A 21,932-nucleotide genomic window follows, 5' to 3' on the forward strand; every position below is an offset into this window, starting at 1 on the left:
TTACTTTATAGCTATGCTTCTTTGATATTAGATATTATGGCGCAGAAAAAAAAAGCAAGTCCATTGGGTATATAGGTATATGTGTATACACACCATATGTAGGTTTGTGTGTCTATATATGTATATATATATATATATATATGCGTATGTGTATATATATATCAGTTCGTTGCACCAAGCAAACTACCCATCACAATACGAGAGATCACAAATTTTGTCGCGATTTATTTGATAATAAAAATTTGTTAATTTGTAAAAAAATTTTTCCTAGACACTTGTAAGATGATGTTTTTATGGGAAAAGTTGGTTTACAATTGTTAAGCGAAGTTAAAGGAACGTGAGAGAGGGAGAGAGAGAGAGAGAGAGAGAGAGAGAGAGAGAGAGAGAGAAACAGAGAATGAAAGAAAGTTGTCGAATAAATGAATGAGAGAAAGAGAGAGAGAAAGGAAGAGAGCAAGAAAGATAATTCATGTGTATACGCGAATTGCGTGCGTGTATGCCAAGAAACTTCGAGATAGGAAATGAACATTTTTATGATAGTTAAAAAAAACAAAACAAAAGAGAGAAGAAGAACAAGAAGAAGAATAAAAAGAGAAATAAGAAGGAAAATAATAATACAAAAAGGGGACACGAGGAAACAGAGATAGGAAAAGGACGAAGAAAGAGAGTATCGTAAAGAAATGTCGAACTCGTATAGGCACACGACGTGAGGAGAGTAAAAAAAAAAAATAATAAAAAAATGAAAAAAAAAAAACAAGAAAAAAGAAAAAACAATATATTATTGCGTGGTACGAACAGAACTGTGATATTTTATTGTATAAATTTGCGGAAAAGATGAATAATATGACGAAAAAGCCTCCGGGGGATTATTATAATACTATATGTAGAGATGCGGAATATTAATTGTATTTTACAAAGAAGTGCATCCTTAAGTCATATTAAATGAAGAATAATACGCAATTTAACGAAATACGCGTACCGAGTGTTCCCGTGTAGAAAAATGTCGTAACTCGAATTAACGAAACGAAAGGGAAGAAAATATCTATAATAATCATATTCGAAAATTAAATGAAAATAATTCATATTAATTAATTAATTAATTAAACTTCTTCTTCTGTCCATTATATCGAAGTATCGACATTAAGAGGGAACATTCGGTTTCTTTCGAGCCAATCGCAGCGTCCCGGTGTCTAATCGTTTTTCCTGTTTATGAAGTATATATATATATATATAAAATATAATATGTATATATATATATATATATGCTAAATGTTTCGTAACAAAAATATATGTGTATGTATATGTATATACATACATACATATATAGATGTGTATGTATGTATGTATGTGTATATATATACATGAACGGAAGAAAAGAGAGGGAGAGAGATAGAGAGAGAGAGAGAGAGAGAGAGAGAGAGAAACAAAGATGAGAGATTTCTTTGCAAAAAATATTGAACGATTTTAAAAACGACAAGTAACTACTTAGAATAAGTATACTCATTATGTCTGTAAACTCTCTTTGAAAAGAAAAACATTTTCGCGCCGTCGACCGATCTCCCCTTCCACCCTACCCCTCGCCAATCAAGCCCCGCACCCCCTCGCTAGCACCACCCTGCCCTCCTCCATATCTCTAAGTTCTAAGCTCAAGCAGTCACGTGATCAGACGCATGCCATTTTCGCCGAAGAAAATAAGACTTTGTATTCGCGACTTAATAATATCGCGACGAATTTTCTCAAACGCGACATAGGCAAGCCACAAAATCCGTCGATCGAGCACATAATAATATAACACGAATGTATGGGGATGAATGAATGAAAGAGAGAGAAAGAGAAAGAAAGAGAAAACAAGTAGTAAATGAATGAACGAAAGAATGAGAGAAAAACGGAATGAGAGAGAGAGGGAAGTACGCAAGTATTAAAAAGTTATACATTATTTATATATAATATAAAAGACAGAAAGGGAGAGAGAGAGGGGGAGAGAGAGAGTAAGAGAGAAAGAGATGGAAAACAAACGAACAATCACCGATTTTTCGAGAATTTTGTTAAAGAACAGTAGTTAAAATTTTTCCCGAGTACATTATTGATAATAAAAAAAAAAAAAAAAGAAGAAGAGAAAAGAAAAGAAAAGAAAAGAAAAACTTTGAAGATCTTCGAAAGATCGGTGTGAGTCAAAGTCGAAACGATCTATTCCGCACGCATACAAACACACACACACACACACACAGAGACGTATTATCCTATTTGTATGACACGAACTCGTCTTGAATGTCGTCTTTGATAGTAATTATGCGCTAATTTTGAGATAAATAATTTTCGAATCCTTTCGAAAGAGTAATGAGGTGAGAATGTATGCAAAGAAGAGAGAAAATGAACGAAAGAAAAAAGAAAACAAAAAACAAAAAAGCGAGAAGAAAGAAATTAACGAAAGATCAGCGAACCTTCCTATATACGACATAATAATATTATGTATGTTACGATATACAACGAAGCGACGATCCATCGTTCGATGTTTAAGAGCGGAGCGTCGTGTTCATCGCTTAAACTAAACTCATCCTGTGGCTCCGAGAATATAAAAAATATACCTTTTTAAAAAAAAAAAGAAAAAAAAAAGAGAGAAAAAAGAAAAAGAAAAAAAAAGAGACAAAGCGAGCACGACACAACGTACAAATTCGGCGAGAAAGAGAGCGTTCCCGCACACTCGAAATTCGTATGCGCGCGAAAAAATCGACGAATAATAATTTGAAAAATAATCCAAATGATAGCGTTTAGAATATTATCATCGTCTATGAAAATGTGTCTGTCTGTCTATCTGTCTGTCTGTCTGTCTTTCTTTCTTTCTTTCTTTCTTTCTTTCTTTCATTCTTTCTTTCATTTTTTCTTTCTTTCTTTCTTTTTTTTTTTTTCTTTCTCAAGCCATCCATTTCTCCTCCTAACGAATAAACGAATAAAAAAAAGATATGGAAAAAGAGAAAAACCTTTAATATCGCGCGTTTGCGAATTTCATCATAGTTTCGTCGAACTTTTGTAACCTCTTGCGAACTCTGCGACGCCGAAAGAGAAAAAAAAAAGGAAAAAGGAGAATATCTGTCTATCTCTCTCGTTCTCTCTCTCTCTCTCTCCTCTCTCTTCTCTTCTCTTCTCTTCTCTTCTCTTCTCTTCTCTTCTCTTCTCTTCTCTTCTTCTCTTTTCTTCTCTTCTCTTCTCTTTCTCTCTATCCTCCCTCTCTTTCTCTCTCTCTCTCTTTATCTATATATATATACATATATATATATATACATCTCTCTTTTTCCAAAATTTATTAACGTTAGAAAATAATGAAGATCGTTTGGTCGTTAACGATACTTCGAGTACGATACTCGGAGGATCGTAAAGCAGCAATAAATGATGGCCGATGAAAAAAAATACACATAGTATATATGTATATCGAGGCGACTATTATACCTTTTTTTTAAGGTTAATGTCACATTGTAGGCGGACCAGGATAGACGTATTATCGAGTTACGCGTCGCAGAGTTTGCCGATCCATAAATATCGATCCATTGTATTTATAAAACGATTTTCAAAGTTTTTTGTGACTATCTCAAATTCTCTACGACCCCTATCATCATATACCTGCGACCTTGTAAGAAGATAAGCCCCGTCGTTACGGCGCGCGCGCACATACAGACACACGCACCCACCCTCTATCTCCACGACCCCTTCCCCATTCCATTTCACCCCCTCCTTCCCTCTTGTCGCCCCGACATCGACATTAACTGTTTGTCCTTTTTAACAAATATAACAAAACTTACATCTTACTAACACGTGTGCGCATCGATTCGAGAAGTCAACGCAAAATGTGCAATTACATATAATACTCTTATTTATCGTAAATATTTATTCTCGAATTTGCTAACTCTTGCGTTGGCATCTTGTTTTTGGCGCGATTCTTATTTTCATAACCTTCCGAGTCTTTAAAAATGGTACGGACCGAGAAAATAATCTAGCTAAATTTTTCTTTCACATACAAAAAGAGAAATTAATTAATAAAACTTTATCTTACGAATAGTTTGATCTCGTTCCAGTAATTACGTATAACAGATAGAAATTCTTGTGTTCGTTTGTTAAAAAAATATAATTAGTTTCGACAATAAACTCGTTTTTTTCTCGTTAGATGGCTGCATTTGCTACAATGGTACAGTATCGCTATCTACCGTTAAAATGTATAACCTCGAAATCCGAAGGATACGAATCTGTAATCGACGCATTCAAAGTACGACGATTTTTAATGAGAAATAGTTTCTGTATATGTACAAGTTTGATAAGTTATTTGCTTATACTCTATCCGATTTCATTTGTTCGTATCTCTTACGCATCGATCTATCTTAAAATGAATCATAATAGTCAATGTTAATAAAAATGAATCGTAGGTTTGTTTGCTGCTGCGCATGCTTTTTACTTAAGAGATATGTCACAATCAGCTGATCAGATTAAAACGAGACGGTGGCAGGCATGTTAACGATCGATTTTGTTGTCAAATAGCTGTCAATCATAGAGTCAAATATCTGTGTCAAACTATGGATTAAATTCTGTTATATGTACGGATTTAAATAGTGGATGTTCGTAATGGCATTTTTCGAGGTTAGTTTAGATATATCAAGGGTAAATTCTATCTATAATTTGTCGATAACCTCACTTTCACATAAGATACTTTATATAGAATATATTCATCTTTTAGTGGCGTCGATTTAATTTCTTCGACCTTAAGAAGGAAGTAGATTCTGGAAAAATAGCTAAAGCACTTGGGGTATGTTTAACTCTAGTAATTCACAAATTTATTGTAATAAAAATTCGTAAAGTCATAGATATAAAATTTCAATATATCTCTTGTCAACATCTGTAAGGTTTCATATCTTCTTACATATTATAGGATGCGCGAGTTACCGCAGCTACCAGTGGCAATGGTCACTTGGTATTTGGAGATAATACTGGTAGTGTACATTTAGTTAATAGAACTTACGACGTTAATACTTTTCGAGCGTATGAAATCACATTAACTTTAGCACAACAAGTTCAACATTCCACCTTTCTCTTCACTATTGGGGTTAGTAATGTTACTATTAAAAATATAAATGAATTCTACGTAATTTATATTGATAATTTGTTTTGATAGGAGGATGAGCCTGGCTGTAATCCTACCATAAAAGTTTGGAATTTGGCAAAGCCAGATAAACAAGGAAATCCAACCTGTGTTAGGATTACTAGAGCTATTCCTAGTTACAGAGCTGTCCCGGCGACTGCTTTATGTGTACATACTAGTCTTTCTTTAATGGCAGTTGGTTTTGGAGATGGTTCTATAATGTTATATAGGTAATAGAAAATCATTTATTTTACATATTTTACAAGATATTTTTTTTGTAATACATAAATGTTAAAAATTTTCATCTCTAGAGGTAATCTGACAAGAGAAAGAAAAAATAAGATAAAAGTTTTAAAGGATACCAACATTTCCATAACTGGTTTGGCCATAAGATCTATAGGCAAGCAGAATCACTTATTTATTGCTACAAACAACTGTGTATTTTTGTATAATATAACTTTAAAAGATAAAGAATATAAATCTACTTTGGACAATATGGGTTGTGCAAAAAAATGCAGCGTTCTAGCTGAATCTATGCAAGATAGTCATTTCATGATTGGACGTAACGATGTATGTTTTACTAAGTTTTTTTATTCCTTTTATATTAAGAAAGTAGATGGATACAATTTTTTATTATATTTAGGCAATATACTGCTATACAACGGATGGTAGAGGGCCATGTTATGCAGTTCAAGGTCAAAAAATAATGTTGGAATGGTTCAGAAGTTACCTGGTGATAGTTGCAAAAGAAGCAGCAAATGTTCCAAGAACAACAACGACCATATCAGCAAAACCAAAGTATTCATTGTTTCTATACATAAATTTCCGTATAACTACAGAAATATAAGAAATTAATACTATTGCATTTATATTGCAGTACCATTGAACCAATACCTCCTGGTGTGGATAAACACATGATTACTGTTCTTGATATTCAAAATAAATTTATTGTCTTTTCTGCACCCATGTTATCGGTACAAGCTGTTCTATCAGAATGGGGTGGTTTCTTTATTCTTAGCGGAGATAGTAAACTTTATCATCTGGATGAGAAAGATCTGCAATCAAAATTGGCATTACTTTTCAAGAAGAATTTATATGATGTTTCTATAAGGTAATATAATATTTATTATTTCTTTTCAAATGCACTTAAAAATTCCCTTAAATCGATCAACAACGTTATATTTTTTTATAGAATAGCAAAAAGTCAACAATATGATACAGAAGGTCTCGTAGATATATTTCGACAATACGGAGATCATTTGTATTCAAAGAGTGATCACAATGGTGCTATAGAACAATATATTAAAACTATCGGAAAACTTGAACCATCTTACGTAATACGGAAATTCTTAGATTCTCAACATATAGATAACTTAAAAACATATTTGCAAGCATTACATAAAAATGGTCAAGCAACAGAAGACCATACTACCTTGTTATTGAATTGCTATACAAAACTAAATCATACAGATAAATTGAAAGAATTCATTATGGTAAAGTATATAACGTAAGAATGTGAAAAGACGTATTTATGATATATAATATTAATATTTTAGACAAAAGATCGTGGAGTTGATTTTGATGTTGAAATTGCAATCAAAGTTTGTCGTCAAGCATCGCCTGAAGATGCTTTATTGCTCGCACAAAAACATAATAAACACGAATGGTATTTACGAATTCAGATAGAAGACAAACGTGAATATAAGAAGGCATTAGAATATATAGAAACGTTAGAGTTCGAAGAGGTATAGGTTCTTTTACACGCACACACATATATATATTATTTCTACTTTTTAATTTTTATAAGCTTTTTATAAATTTATTTTGATACGACGTATTTAAATTTTACAGGCAGAATCAAATATGAAAAAATATGGAAATATTCTTATAGAAAATGTGCCAAATGAATCTACACAATTTTTAAAAGCTTTATGCACTGACTATAGACCTTCCAATAAGCCACTTGTAGATCAGGTATATCATATATCAAATGACTTTTTATAAATAGATATGTAATATCATATCTTTCTTTTTTTAGAATTCATTAGATGGTAACACAGACCACCATATTGACAAAGCAAATCCAGAGGACTTCATATATTTGTTCTTAAATAATTCTGCATGTTTAGTTGAATTCTTAGAACACTTGATCAAATCTGAAAGCAAGTGGAATACACTTGTGTACAATACTTTAATAGAACATTATTTATGTCTTTGGTCAGCCCAAGACAATTATGTAACAAAAGTGCAATATGAACAAAAAATTCTGCGACTATTACAAAGTTCCGAAGTGTGTTATGACAAAGATCAAATTTTGATTTTGTGTCATCAGCATAATTTCCGTCGTGGATTACTATTTCTTTATGAGGAAAATAAATTGTATCAAGAAATATTAAGATTTCATTTACAAGAAGGTGATAGTGAACAAGTATTGGCTACATGTAAAAGATTTGGTCACCAAGATCCAAATTTATGGATTCAAGCATTATGGAGTGTGGCTAAGAATAAGAATGTATCAGCTAAACTTTTGGCAGATATTTTATCATATATAGGTAAGATTAAAGTGGACTAAAGATATTACATAATAAATTTCATTGAGCAAAAATAATTCTCATTGAGCTTATCAATCTTTTAGCGCAAGAAAAGCTTTTATCGCCTTTAATGGTAATTGATGCAATATCTACGTCTCTATCTTGCACGCTTGGCGATGTACGAAATTATTTAAATAGTGTGTTACGAACAGAAAATGAACAAGCACAAGCTAATGCTGAATTAGCTGAAAAATATCGTGTAGATACTTCAAAGTTACGTGAACAAATAGAAATGATCAAAAGTAATACTATAATTTTTCAAGGAGCACGCTGTAGTGTTTGTCATCATCAATTAGAATTACCATCTGTACACTTCATGTGTCAGCATTCATACCATCAGCAGTGAGTAAATAATATTACAAACATCTTTCTCAACAGTTCAATAGTTTTTAATAACTACATTTTTTATTTCCTTGTCATACCAGTTGTTTTCAAAGTTTTTCTGAAAATGAAAACGAGTGTCCAGCTTGTCTACCAAATAATAAAAAATTATTGGATATTATAAGAGCACAAGAACAATCAAGAGATTTGCACGAAACATTTCACAGTCTGTTAGATCGTGCAGAAGATCCATTTTCTTTGGTAGCTGACTATTTTGGTAGAGGTGTTTTCAAAAAATTAATGGTTATCACTGATGCAGATAAATCGTTGTCCACTACGCCGGTCAAGGCTGAAGAACCAAAGTTAATTTATGGACATAATACAGAAGCAAAGACTAAACTAACAGAAAAGAAAAACACTACTACATCAGGTATTCATTGCTATTATCTAGTAGAATCATTTTTATGAGTTTTTATTTGTTTCTTATATTTATATGTTTTAGTAAAACCAGATTCTCGTTACTCAAGTCAAGACGGTTATTCCAATATTTCTAATCTGATCGGAGATGAACGCATACGTTCATTTACAAAACCAGACGTTTATTCCTCTTCATTGGAGGTAAATATATCAGGTACAGGAAGCGACATATCAACTCCACGGGGAAATTCGAGAAAAGCTTCACCCATACCCATAAGAGAAGCACGTATATTGAACAATACGACACCAAAGTCATCTCCAATTCAAAAATTTTTCGAACCATCAAAAGCACCTGTCGTACCAATAAATCCTTTCTTAGCGGATGATTACGATGAATCGAAAAATCCATTTTCCGAAGATAAATATGACGATGACAAAAATCCTTTTAAGGATGATGATGATGACGATAATGATTACGATAAAAATTTAAATCCATTTGGCAGATAAATTATTTCCTTGATTAAATGAAAACAGTACATTTCGAAGGAAATAAAAATATTCGTGTATAATAAATTAACGCATCTGATGAAAAATTATCTAAAAATGACTTATTAAATGACGTATATGATAAATCTTGCTCGTCCAAATGTTAAATAACCAAATTCATTAATCGTAAAGGCAATTTTTAATTATAATTTTAAATGTAATATTTAAATATCGAAAAATATTCAAATATCCATACTCACATTTCGTTTGAGAATGTAGCAATTAAATGGATACAATGATCTATTATCATGCATGAATTATACTTATATGCATTAATATTATTTCACTGTATATATATATATCGAAATATAAACTTTTTTACTCTAGTATACATTTATAGATACAAACACATACACATACATGCGCCATATAATATTTATGTATATGACTTAGAAAATAATTATTATTAAAATATATATTTTATTTAGCAAAATTATTTATCTGTACCCAAAATAGGTGCTGCTTAATCTAAATGTCAAAGTAAAAAATATAAAAATTATCATACATTGCATATAAAATAATGATTGCTTATTTAAATGCTATAAATTATTCTACTGGAAAAAAACTAAGTACCAGAATATTATTCTTGATATATGTGTATTTCTTTATAAAAACTTGATTCTCATGATTAATTATCCATGCTATCCTTCCACTCACATATTTTATCACTAATTCGAAAAGCATTCCAATTTTCTATAAGGTCAGAATTTTTTGATTTCACAAACATCGGAGTATAATATTCATCAACAAATTCTGGGACAAAAAAATCTGATAATTTTGGTACAAGATCCCTTTGCCTTGGTTGTGGATCTTTACTTCGCATTATTTTACTTGGAAATTGTTTCTCGTCAATAGACAAATCTACTAAATTTTTATAAATAGCTTCGTTCATAGGAAAATCTAATGCACTTGAAATCTGTAAAAAGAAAAATAAATGTTATTGATACTATCTTTTAAATTCTTTAATAAGTACAAATGATCTACCTTTCCATTGACTAGATCTTTATATATGGCAGGTAAATGTTCAACATCTGTTACTATTTTCTCTTTCTTAACTTCATCCAACTTGGTAACAGTGCACATGATTGAATTATATTCTGGATATAATAATTTATCGCTGGAAGTAATATTTGGTCTTGCATTTGTACTTTTATTTATTCGACATACATTCAAATCAATTTGTTTCTGCTTTGGTATACCTGGTTCTACATAAGCTTTTGCATTAGGTACTACAATATCGCGTACTACGGATTTTTTAACAGGGGAGCTTTTACTTTTTGTCAAATTTTTATTATACTTATAACATGGCATAACATTTATTGTACTGGATTTTATACTTAAATTCTTTTGTGAAGTTTTAGTAGATGTAGGGGTTTTTTTAATTTGTTTCTCAATACCCAAGGTGTAAGGTTTATTTATACTTTTAGTATTATGTTTTGTAACATTTGACTTTTGCATATTGACTTTGGTAGTATCTGTTTTCTTTTTTATTTGAGTTGTCGCTGTTGAACACAAAGGTTTTACGACTTTATCTTTACTTAACTGTGGTAATTTTTTTTTATACGAATTCTTATTTTCTTTTCCCTTGTCAAGACTATTCTTTGCAGACTGCTTAGAAATATTTATTGTTGTACTGTTTTTAGGTTTAAGAATTTTACAATGATCCTTATTATTTTTAGCTGCTGGAAATGTTGAGCAAGGTATACCAGGAACATCCTCTTGTGACGATCTTTTACAAGAAGTCCGTTCTGTATTATTAGCTTTTAGATTTACTTTATCATGTACATCGGTTAAAGATTCTTTATCATCTGTCTTATGGATTGATCGATCCTGTAAGAAACGATCATTTTCTTTCTGAGACGATGTCTGTACACCGTTGCATGAAATTATCGATTCTTTCGATATTGTATCGTCATTATAATGAGTACTTGTTGCGATTAGATTATCCACCTTATTTTCTAAACTTAGAACTTTAACAGGTATCTTGACAGGTACAATATCTATGATTGCGGGTAAAATTTTATCTCCCTTATCCGATAAATCTTTTGAATTTTCCTTAGCATTAATTGTCTGACTAAATCTCACTCTAGGTTTTGCAAATAATTTATTATCTTCAGACATTGTAATTCATAATAATGAGGCACCATATAAATTAAATAAAATTAAATGTAAACGACGAGTGAGAGTACCGAGCAATTTTAATTCAAAAATAATTAAAGATCTTCGACATATATTTATAATAAGTCACAATACTGAATTATAAATTCACGACTTTATACCGCCATATGAGAATTCAAACAAGAACTATAGAGAACAACGGTACCAACATTACTGTCCGACATTGCGCGATACTAAATTTCCATTTCTCTATTACGTTGCTTAATTATTTTTTTGTATGCAATATCATTTTCTTACCTGACCGTCAGATAGCGCTCATGGAGCCTCGTGAAGGCTTTCATCCTTTTACCTTCTACGCTTCGAAATTTGACGTCGGTACGATACGATATCGCGAGAATCAACGCGAATAATTTGAATCGATTAAAACGTGTTTTTGAAGAATGCGATGACGCTTGCAAAAGTGAAAGTTTTAACATTAGAACATAACTAATTAATACGTATCATAGTGGTAAGAAAAATTCAATGTGGCTGTCAATTTGTCGGCGCTGCACGTCGTCTGTCAATTTTACTTCGATTTCCCTTTCGCCGCTCGATGCAAGCAGGTGTATTTCGACGGTTAATTTAAGGTCGATACAGTGATATGTATTTCGACAGTACAAATTCTTGTATGGCATGTATATACGAGAACGAAAATGCGAACATCCGTGGATTTTCGTCGTATTAACCTCGTACGTTATACGCACGGAGTTCGCTTCAATGTCGATCTAGTAAAGGCTAAGTGTTAATTCGCTTATTAACCACGTGAGGGTTGGTGATGATGCAAAATAATTCCAAAACAAGAGAAATGTTTATCGTTAGAGCTCTGGAAAAAATCCTAGCTGACAAGGACGTCAAACGTTCCCATCTCTCTCAGCTAAAAAGATCCTGCGAGTCAGCTCTTGGTAACTTTCTTTTTCATAACATTTCCTATCGTTTTTTTTTTTTTTTTTTTTTTTTTTTTTTATAATTACGTTAAAAAGCTATTGATTTTTACTTTTATTATATAGATCTTGTTTGGTTGGATTATTTATATGTTATTATTTTCGTGTAATTTAGAGGATCTACGTAATGAGATCAAAGATGTACCCGTTGCACAAGGAGAAGAAACAACTTCGAATGCTCTCCCGCAACCTAAAAGTGACTCTAATGTTATCTCGGCAGAAAAGTATTTTCTGCCTTTCGAATTGGCTTGTCAAAGTAAATCGCCAAGAATCGTTGTCACTGCTTTGGACTGTCTTCAGAAATTAATAGCATATGGTCATTTAACTGGAAATGTACCAGATTCTACGGAGCCAAATAAGTTGTTGATCGTTCGCATAGTTGAGACAATATGTAGCTGTTTTATGGGTCCTCAAACGGATGAAGGTGTCCAATTACAAATTATCAAAGCTCTTTTGACAGTTATGACCAGTCAACATGTTGAAGTACACGAAGGAACTGTTCTTCTTACCATACGTACCGTTTACAATGTTTATTTGGCGTCGAGAAATTTAGTGAATCAAACGACAGCACGAGCCACCCTGACGCAGATGATCAATGTCATATTTGCTCGTATGGAAACTCAGGCAGTAAAGATAATTTTTATCTACTTGAAAATTTTGTTTATTTGAAAATGTATCGTAACATTGATTTGAAAAATATTCTTGTTCTTGAAGTATAATCAATGTTATAACGAATATAAATTATTAAAATAATTGTTTATTTTAGGAAGAAGAGAATGTTAGAACAGAATCAGAACAACAAGAAACTTCTGCTTTAAGCGCAGACACAGAAGCAGAAATTGTAAATAACGATGAAGTTCCAACTGAAAATGTCAGCGAATCACATGTTATAGTTAAGAGCATCTTAGATGATGTTATTAATTCGGTTGTGCCAGAAGATGCTGCAAATGCGGCAACTTCCGAAGAAGCCAGTTTAGATCAAGTGCCTGCGGAAGATAATACGGATGAGGCAGTTGCAGAAAATGACAATATGGTTACAGCTAAATTTACTCACGTATTACAGAAAGATGCATTCTTAGTATTCAGGGCTCTCTGTAAACTTTCAATGAAACCTCTCCCAGATGGTACCCCAGATCCAAAGTAAAGACAATATATATATATATATATATATTTATGGATTATTTAAAAGATTCATGGTACAATTAATAATTAATAATTATCATTTTTTAGATCACACGAATTAAGATCGAAGATTCTATCATTACAGTTGCTTTTAGGAATATTACAAAATGCTGGTCCAGTACTACGTTCAAATGAGATGTTTGTAATAGCTATAAAACAATATCTATGTGTTGCACTATCTAAGAATGGGGTGTCTTCTGTTCCTGAAGTATTTGAATTATCATTAGCTTTGTTTTTGGCGCTTTTAGCTCGCTTTAAAGTGCACTTAAAAATGCAAATAGAAGTGTTTTTCAAAGAAATTTTTATGAATATTCTTGAAACGTCTAGCAGTTCCTTTGAACATAAGTGGATGGTTATCCATGCCCTAACTCGTATTTGTGCAGATGCTCAAAGTGTTGTTGATATATATGTAAACTATGATTGTGATCTTTCTGCAGCTAATTTATTTGAAAGGTAAAAGAGCAACGTATTTATATATGATACTATCAAAGTATTCAAATTAAAAATAATTTTTAATTTATGACGCATAGACTTGTGAATGACTTGTCAAAAATTGCACAAGGACGTCAAGCTTTGGAATTAGGTGCATCTCCGAATCAAGAAAAGTCTATGCGTATTCGGGGTCTCGAATGTTTGGTCTCAATTTTGAAATGTATGGTCGAATGGAGTAGAGATTTATATGTAAATCCAAGTGTACCTGCGGATCAACAATTGCCTAGTGAACCCCCCGATCCACCTCTTGAACCACCTCTACCACGTTATGGAAGTGCTGGTAGTTTATCCTCTGCAAACTCTAGTCTCGTAGGAAATAAGGAAATACCAGACTCACCAGAACAGTACGAAGTACAAAAACAGCAGAAAGAAGTCTGGGAAGCTGGTATTGACATGTAAGTACATTAATTGATATTAATATCACTGAAGGAAAATGAAAAGATTTTAATAATATAGCTTAATTAAAATTTAGTTTTAATCGAAAACCAAGCAAAGGAGTGCAATATTTGCAAGAGCATGGTCTTCTTGGTACATCTCCTGAAGATGTTGCAAGATGGCTTCATATGGATGAACGACTTGATAAAACTGCGATTGGTGATTTTCTGGGTGATCATAATCACAATCAAGTAATGTACAATTATATAGATCAAATGAATTTTGCGGATCGTGACTTAGTTACAGCTCTCAGGTATTTCCTAGAGGGTTTTAGACTTCCTGGTGAAGCACAAAAGATCGATCGTTTGATGGAGAAATTCGCAAGTAGATATTGTGAATGTAATCCAAAGTAAGTTATAAATAAATTGTTTTCACAATTTTCTATAGTATACAATATTCCTATATTTATGTTTCAGCAATGGATTATTTACTAGTGCAGACACTGCATATATATTAGGTTTTTCTATAATTATGCTTACAACTGATCTTCATTCTCCACAAGTAAAGAATAAAATGACGAAAGAGCAATATATCAAATTAAATCGCCGCATTAGTGATAACGAAGATCTGCCAGAGGAATATTTATCCAAAATTTATGACGAAATAGCTGGTAACGAAATCAAAATGAAATCAAATCCTAATCGTCCTGGGAAACAAGGTAAAATGATATCGATTTATATAAATGTCGAATATATATGTGAAAAAAAAAAAATATATATATATATATACAATTATTATCTGTATCCGACCAGTAATCTCAAGTGAAAAAAAGCGTAGATTGTTATGGAATATGGAAATGGAAGTGATTTCAACCGCAGCAAAAAATTTAATGGAATCTGTTAGTCACGTTCAAGCACCATTCACAACAGCTAAACATTTAGAACATGTACGTCCTATGTTTAAAATGGCCTGGACACCATTCTTAGCTGCTTTTAGCGTTGGCTTGCAAGATTGTGATGATCCTGAAATAGCATCTTTGTGTTTGGATGGTATCAGATGTGCGATTCGTATAGCTTGTATTTTCCACATGACAGTAAGTACCCATGTGCACACACATTTTAAAGATATTGGTTAAACGCCGATACAAATAATTGATATTTATTGTCCAATTTAGTTGGAGCGTGATGCATACGTTCAAGCTTTGGCTAGATTTACGCTTCTAACGGCTAATTCACCAATTACGGAAATGAAAGCAAAGAATATCGATACGATAAAGACATTGATCACCGTCGCTCACACTGATGGAAATTATCTTGGTAGTTCATGGTTGGATGTTGTCAAATGTATCTCACAATTAGAACTTGCTCAACTTATTGGAACAGGAGTAAGACCTCAACTTTTGGGACCTCCGTCAAAGCCTCATTTTCCATCACCTCTATTTACTAATTTGGCACATAATAATTCATATCAAAATAATGGCCTTAATTTAAGTTCTCTAGATCGTAAGTATTCTTCTCTTTATGCAATAATTAAAAATCTTCATTAAAACTATTCTTTGTCGTTACAGCGAGCGTGAAGGAATCCATAGGCGAGACAAGTTCTCAAAGTGTAGTTGTAGCTGTCGATAGAATATTCACTGGTTCTACAAGGCTGGACGGAGATGCTATAGTCGCATTTGTAAAAGCACTTTGTCAAGTATCTTTAGAAGAATTATCACATCCTACGCAACCCCGAATGTTCTCCTTGACAAAAATAGTTGAAATTTCGTATTATAACATGGGTCGTATAAGGCTTCAATGGTCAAGAATATGGCAAGTTCTTGGAGATCACTTTGACAGAGTCGGTTGCAGTCCTCGTCAAGAAATAGCATTTTTTGCGGTGGATTCTCTCAGGCAGCTAGCTACTAAGTTTATAGAAAAAGGCGAATTTGCTAATTTTAGATTCCAAAAAGATTTTCTTAGACCATTCGAGCATATTATGAAGAAGAATAGATCTCCCGTTATCAGAGATATGGTTGTTCGATGTGTAGCACAAATCGTTCATTCTCAAGCTCCAAATATACGATCTGGATGGAAAAATATATTTAGTGTCTTCCATCATGCAGCCAGTGATCGTGACGAGTCTGTAGTTGAATTAGCCTTCTCCATGACAGGAAAGATAATAAGTGAGTTCTTCCTAATTTATTGTATTATTTATCGCAATATTGCCGTATCATGTTTTCACAAATCATGTTTTCGTCGTCCCTTAGACGAGCTCTATGCTGAAGATTTCAGTATCATGGTCGACTCCTTCCAAGATGCCGTAAAGTGCCTCAGTGAATTTGCATGCAATGCTTCTTTTCCGGACACTAGCATGGAAGCGATTAGACTCATGAGATCTTGTGCATCTTATATCGTTGCTAATCCTAATCTATTTGCTGAGGGTATGATGGATGATAGTGGAATAGTTTCGGAAGAAGACAGAGCATGGGTATATAAAAATACAATGATTTTATATATCTCATTTAAAATCTATAAAATTCGTTTCAATGCATAGATTTTTTACTCGCCAGGTGAGAGGATGGTTCCCATTGCTTTTCGAACTATCGTGCGTTGTTAGTAGATGTAAATTGGATGTGAGAACACGTGCGCTAACTGTTTTATTCGATGTCGTCAAAACTCATGGTGCATCGTTTAAGCCACACTGGTGGAAAGATCTCTTTCAAGTTCTCTTTCGCATATTTGATAATATGAAACTTCCGGAACAGCATACAGAGGTTTGTGTAAATAATTTCGATTGTTATATTTAATTAATGCAATTTCTTTTTCTTTTTTTTTTTTCTTTTTTTTAAATAATTTTAATCTTACAGAAGGCTGAATGGATGACAACGACATGTAATCACGCTCTTTATGCTATCGTTGATGTATTCTCTCAATTTTATGATACACTAGGGCCACTGTTATTGGGCCAATTGTATTCTCAATTGCTGTGGTGTGTTCAACAAGATAATGAACAACTCGCTAGGTCAGGTACTAACTGTTTGGAGAATTTAGTTATCAGTAATGGAATTAAGTTCGACGAGGAAACTTGGGATAATACATGTCGTTGCGTACTTGATATATTCGAAAGTACATTACCAACAGCATTAATTACTTGGAAACCACCATCGCCGAATAACGAAAATGCTAAGTACAAGTTATTCTCGGCTTTATTAATCAAATGCGTGGTACAATTGGAATTGATTCAAACTATAGACAACGTAGTATTTTATCCAGCAACATCGAGAAAAGAAGATCAAGAGAATCTTGCTTTAGCGCAGGCTGATATGCTCAATGGAAAACCTTCTGAATTGGGAGTCCAAGGTGGTGGAGATCAACAAAAGGAAGAACAAGGAATGTACTGTGCGTTAACTACTACACATCTTTTACAATTGGTCGAATGTTTATTGAAATCTCATCGTTTTGCTAAAACTTTTAATGCCAATCACGAGCAACGCCAACTTCTTTGGAAGTCCGGTTTTTATTGCAATATGAAATCCGAAACGGGTTTATTGAATCAAGAGATACAATCTTTAGCTTGCGCGCTTCGTATTCTTTTTAAAATGTATAGCGACGAGGCACATAGAAACGATTGGGTTAAAGTAGAAAGTCGTCTTGTCGAAGTCGCCTGTGAAGCATTAGAATATTTCCTTGCTCTTTCTAACGAGACACACATCGATGCGTGGACACCTATACTCCTTTTACTTTTAACTAGGATTCTTAAAATGAGTGATAGCCGATTCGCGGTACATGCATCTAGCTGTTATCCTCTGCTCTGCGAAGTCATGTGTTTTGATCTTAAACCAGAATTACGTTCGGTTCTTCGTAGGTTCTTCCTAAGGATCGGACCAGTATTTAGAATCACGCAACAGTAGCATTGTAATGTAATTTATTTCTTGTAAATCGTACTCTCTCACAGTACTGTACTTTATAAAGCAAAAAAAAAAAAAACATATTATTTTACATTACACGTATACATATATACATATTATACATAGTCATTGAGTAGCCATATAAGTATTTACTATGGACAAATATGAAATAGCGAAAAGTAGTCATTTATCATTTTCAAACTAACACGTATGGATTGTCTATGGTTATAAGTAGCGGAACACATACAGATTATACATAAATAGAAAATCTACACTTTGTGTATCATATTCACGCGAAGATCATAGAAGTTATATATATATATATTATATATATACGCTTATAATTATTTATGTCGATTTCGTCACTCGGTCTTATTTAAATAAATTAGATAGAAATTATGTTTCACTTCGGTGTATTTAATGACGTTCTAACGTGCCATAATATCTCTTCTTTTATTTTTAATGCGATTAAGTTAGGACAGTGCCATCATCGATCTTGAATAAATGTAACATATTCGTTTAAATATTTCAGATTTGAAATATTTGATGCTTCTAAGATTTGGTCCCATTTAACTTTTCTCTTGTAAACGTTTCTAAAGTAGCTTCGGTATCAATTTCTAAATGCACTTAACCTCTTCGTTCTTTCAGCAGAACGTTCCGCCAAAAATGGTTCATAAATCAATCAATCAAAACGTTTTAATCGTTCATACATTCAGAATTATTCATGAGACTGAAACATTGTTATTAAATTCTTGAAAACGATCGTTCTCATTCGGCTATTATTAATTATGCTTTCTTTTCTGTTTTTTTGGGTAATAAGACAGCTTGGATATTTGGTAAAACACCTCCTTGGGCGATCGTCACACCAGATAACAATTTATTCAATTCTTCGTCATTACGAATTGCCAATTGCAAATGTCTTGGTATAATTCTGGTTTTTTTATTGTCACGAGCAGCGTTACCAGCTAATTCCAAAACTTCAGCAGCAAGATACTCCATTACGGCAGCTAAATAAACAGGTGCTCCAGCACCAACGCGTTCAGCATAATTACCTTTTCGTAACAATCGATGAATACGACCAACTGGAAATTGTAATCCAGCTCTATTCGAGCGAGACTTTGTTTTCCCCTTTACTTTACCACCTTTTCCACGTCCAGACATTTTTAAGTTTCTTAGAAATAAAACACAAATACGACCTCCGAACACTCGAGTTAGATCAGAAATAATGGGAAAATAATTGAGCACAGCTATTTATACTCCCCTTTCCTTAAAGGGTACCAATAGCATCGCGCGAAATGAATGTTACGTTTTGATTGGTTCGTTGTAAGAACTCTCGGATATATAAAAAAAGCGCGTAACGATTGTAAGTCTTATTTCAGTTGAATACTTTCGCGTAGAATAACATTTGTCTTTACAACGAAGAAAATATTTTCGATCATGCCACCAATCAACATTCCATCAAAAACCAGTGATAAAGCTGTAAAGAAAGCCGGTAAGGCTCAAAAAAATATCAGTAAAACCGATAAAAAGAAAAAAAGGAAGAGGAAAGAAAGTTATGCGATTTATATTTACAAAGTATTGAAACAAGTACACCCGGATACTGGAATTTCTAGTAAAGCTATGAGTATTATGAATAGTTTCGTTAATGACGTTTTTGAACGTATTGCTGCGGAAGCATCAAGATTGGCTCACTATAATAAGCGTTCGACTATTACATCTCGGGAAATACAGACTGCTGTACGATTATTGCTTCCTGGTGAGCTCGCCAAACATGCTGTTAGCGAAGGTACTAAAGCTGTTACTAAATACACTAGCTCCAAATGAATTGAAGGATTTCAAACGACCCTTTTTATGGCCACCAATTTTTTCCTCCGTGAAACAAATTATCACATGTTTATTATTTATTAAAAGAAATTATACAATCGTATGAAATAGAATGATATATATTTCTAACCATAAAAATCTCGTATCGATGCAATATTAATTTTATTAATAAACAATGCAAGATGTACTAAATTTTACTCAATTCTTATTAAATCTCCTATTTTAATTATTTTAATAACTTAATATAAGATTAATAAAGGATTACGTTATATTTTGCAATATTATAAGGAAACATCAACGAGTCATCGTTATCGACATTACTCGCGATATTACCGATTGCGTTGTTAATGTACAATTACGATAAAATTTTAAGTTACCGACCGAGTTATTGTAAAAGATCACACGTTATAGATAGAATGATAAATGCAGAAATTGTTGTTATCGATAATGAGATAATGCATTAAATCTGATTGGATTTTACAAAAGTTATTTTAGTATTACAGTATTCAACTAAAAATAGAATAGTAATTTTTCTTGAATTTTCGTTATTAATTAAATAGAAGAAAATAGTTTTTAGAAATACATTCTATTCCTGTTTTCTATTTTCGATAATACCAATCGTATATAAAACACATTCAGCCTGTGAGTACATCTGTGTACACTTTTACATACACGCATACACATATGTGTATATTCAAAAGTGCGACGCTCCCGTCGTCACAGAAAGACACGAGTCGTCGCGATGCCACAAACCAGCTGCGTCTCAGCTGTTTTCTATCTTTTCTGTTTCGACCCTCTTTTTTTTTCCCGGCGTTCTTTTGGACATTTGGAAATAAAATGTTAAACGGACGTGGCTCGTTCTACTACACAGAAATCCAATTTTACGATGAAAATCAAATCTCACGTATATGTTTATTCGCGTGAAACGATACCACTCTCTTTTTTCTTATTCTATAAATTATTGTTCATTTTTAGTTTTAAATTTGAATTTATTACAATTACATTTCATTTATTTTATTGACGCACATATGCATACCGTTAGAGATTAAACGTTAAACGTTCTTCTAACTGAAAGTCATTTATTGAATATTGTTCTGTTACTTTTTTTTAATCAATTCTAGTTTTGCATCTTTGTAAATGTAGAACAATACAATATGTAAGAGAGTTATTGTCAGTTGCACGATGAGTAAATAAACTCGCCTAGATAATAATGGCTCTATATTCTTCTTGTCCTATATAAATGTCTCTACATAAAAAAAAAAAAAAAAAAAAGAGAGAAAAGAAAAAACAATTATTATAAATGAAATTTATAATTAAATTTTTATTTTGTTCTTTTCCAATTCTAATTGTACATTCTCGATCAATACTATGATGAAGCATAAAAGAATTATTATTTCTTCTACGATAGCTAAACAATATATTATTTAACGAGAGGTACATTCTTCGGTATAAAAATATTTCGCAGAACAGATTGTGTGGCAAGGACGAAACTGGGTATCGAATGGAACAGGTGAGCTGGATAAGCTTAAACAGCTGTTTCCGTGCTTTATCCTAACTCGAATTTAGCCAGCTTTCTTTTTTTTTTTTTTTTTTTTTTTTCAAACAAAATGCTTAAATCTTTCCTCCTTCCTCTTTTTTGTCCTGTGTACTTTCCCGTATGATTACTCACACGTGACTTTTCATCACATATAACCTCAAATTTTACGAATCCCAGAATCTTTATAAAATTTTGTAGCTTTTAACAAAATGAGATAAGGATCTAAAGGATACAATATAAAAACTATCTATTACAATATTACAACATAAAATATAATAATAATGTTATAACTATATATATATATATATATATATTTAAAAATATATTTGTGTTATACACATACATTTAATATCGTAATATTATAACAACACAGTAATAATACCATATAATATAATTATAATATAACAATATTATTATTACATAGATATTATATACCATTAAACGAGTAATTCTTTGTATATTTCAGTTTTTCAATTTCACTTTGAAAATTGACAAATAATTTTGATGAAACGATGCTAAATTTACTTTTATTGGGTGC

The 21,932-nt window shown here is 32.3% G+C and overlaps 5 protein-coding genes across 6 annotated transcripts; 3 read left to right on the forward strand and 2 right to left on the reverse strand.

Moving 5' to 3' along the window:
• Positions 1–4,291: 4,291 nt before the first annotated feature.
• On the forward strand, positions 4,292–9,083 carry LOC122635995 (vacuolar protein sorting-associated protein 11 homolog). Its single transcript, XM_043826775.1, has 14 exons — positions 4,292–4,623; positions 4,721–4,789; positions 4,913–5,086; positions 5,156–5,352; positions 5,434–5,692; positions 5,766–5,920; positions 6,000–6,233; positions 6,315–6,615; positions 6,679–6,867; positions 6,974–7,096; positions 7,161–7,674; positions 7,758–8,055; positions 8,139–8,464; positions 8,537–9,083. The coding sequence occupies exons 1-14, from the start codon at positions 4,600–4,602 to the stop codon at positions 8,956–8,958; spliced, it is 3,285 nt and encodes a 1,094-aa protein (XP_043682710.1). The 5' UTR covers positions 4,292–4,599; the 3' UTR covers positions 8,959–9,083.
• Positions 9,084–9,117: 34 nt separating this feature from the next.
• LOC122636003 lies at positions 9,118–11,361 on the reverse strand. 2 transcript variants are annotated; one of them, XR_006328835.1, is made up of 3 exons: positions 9,982–11,361; positions 9,571–9,913; positions 9,118–9,465 (listed from the first exon to the last, which is right to left on the reverse strand). XR_006328835.1 is itself a non-coding variant. In XM_043826790.1 (2 exons), exons 1-2 carry the CDS (start codon positions 11,116–11,118, stop codon positions 9,626–9,628), a joined length of 1,425 nt encoding a protein of 474 aa, XP_043682725.1. In that variant the 5' UTR covers positions 11,119–11,361; the 3' UTR covers positions 9,118–9,625. The 2 variants fall into 2 exon arrangements, 1 of the variants encoding a protein (XP_043682725.1); XM_043826790.1 differs by having other exon boundaries at positions 9,118–9,913.
• Positions 11,362–11,422: 61 nt separating this feature from the next.
• On the forward strand, positions 11,423–18,114 carry LOC122635992 (brefeldin A-inhibited guanine nucleotide-exchange protein 2). The gene is made up of 13 exons (XM_043826768.1): positions 11,423–12,056; positions 12,211–12,722; positions 12,862–13,235; positions 13,326–13,730; positions 13,808–14,164; positions 14,242–14,553; positions 14,621–14,862; positions 14,957–15,237; positions 15,319–15,646; positions 15,712–16,308; positions 16,393–16,613; positions 16,696–16,899; positions 16,993–18,114. Exons 1-13 carry the CDS (start codon positions 11,930–11,932, stop codon positions 18,034–18,036), a joined length of 5,004 nt encoding a protein of 1,667 aa, XP_043682703.1. The 5' UTR covers positions 11,423–11,929; the 3' UTR covers positions 18,037–18,114.
• LOC122636018 (histone H2A-like) lies at positions 18,034–19,194 on the reverse strand. Its single transcript, XM_043826820.1, has one exon. The coding sequence runs from the start codon at positions 19,192–19,194 to the stop codon at positions 18,820–18,822; it is 375 nt and encodes a 124-aa protein (XP_043682755.1). The 3' UTR covers positions 18,034–18,819.
• Positions 19,195–19,460: 266 nt separating this feature from the next.
• LOC122636011 (histone H2B-like) lies at positions 19,461–20,054 on the forward strand. Its single transcript, XM_043826806.1, has one exon. It carries the CDS (start codon positions 19,471–19,473, stop codon positions 19,855–19,857), a length of 387 nt encoding a protein of 128 aa, XP_043682741.1. The 5' UTR covers positions 19,461–19,470; the 3' UTR covers positions 19,858–20,054.
• Positions 20,055–21,932: the final 1,878 nt, after the last annotated feature.

Source organism: Vespula pensylvanica, chromosome 1 (genome assembly GCF_014466175.1).
Source record: "Vespula pensylvanica isolate Volc-1 chromosome 1, ASM1446617v1, whole genome shotgun sequence".
NCBI lineage: Eukaryota > Metazoa > Arthropoda > Insecta > Hymenoptera > Vespidae > Vespula > Vespula pensylvanica.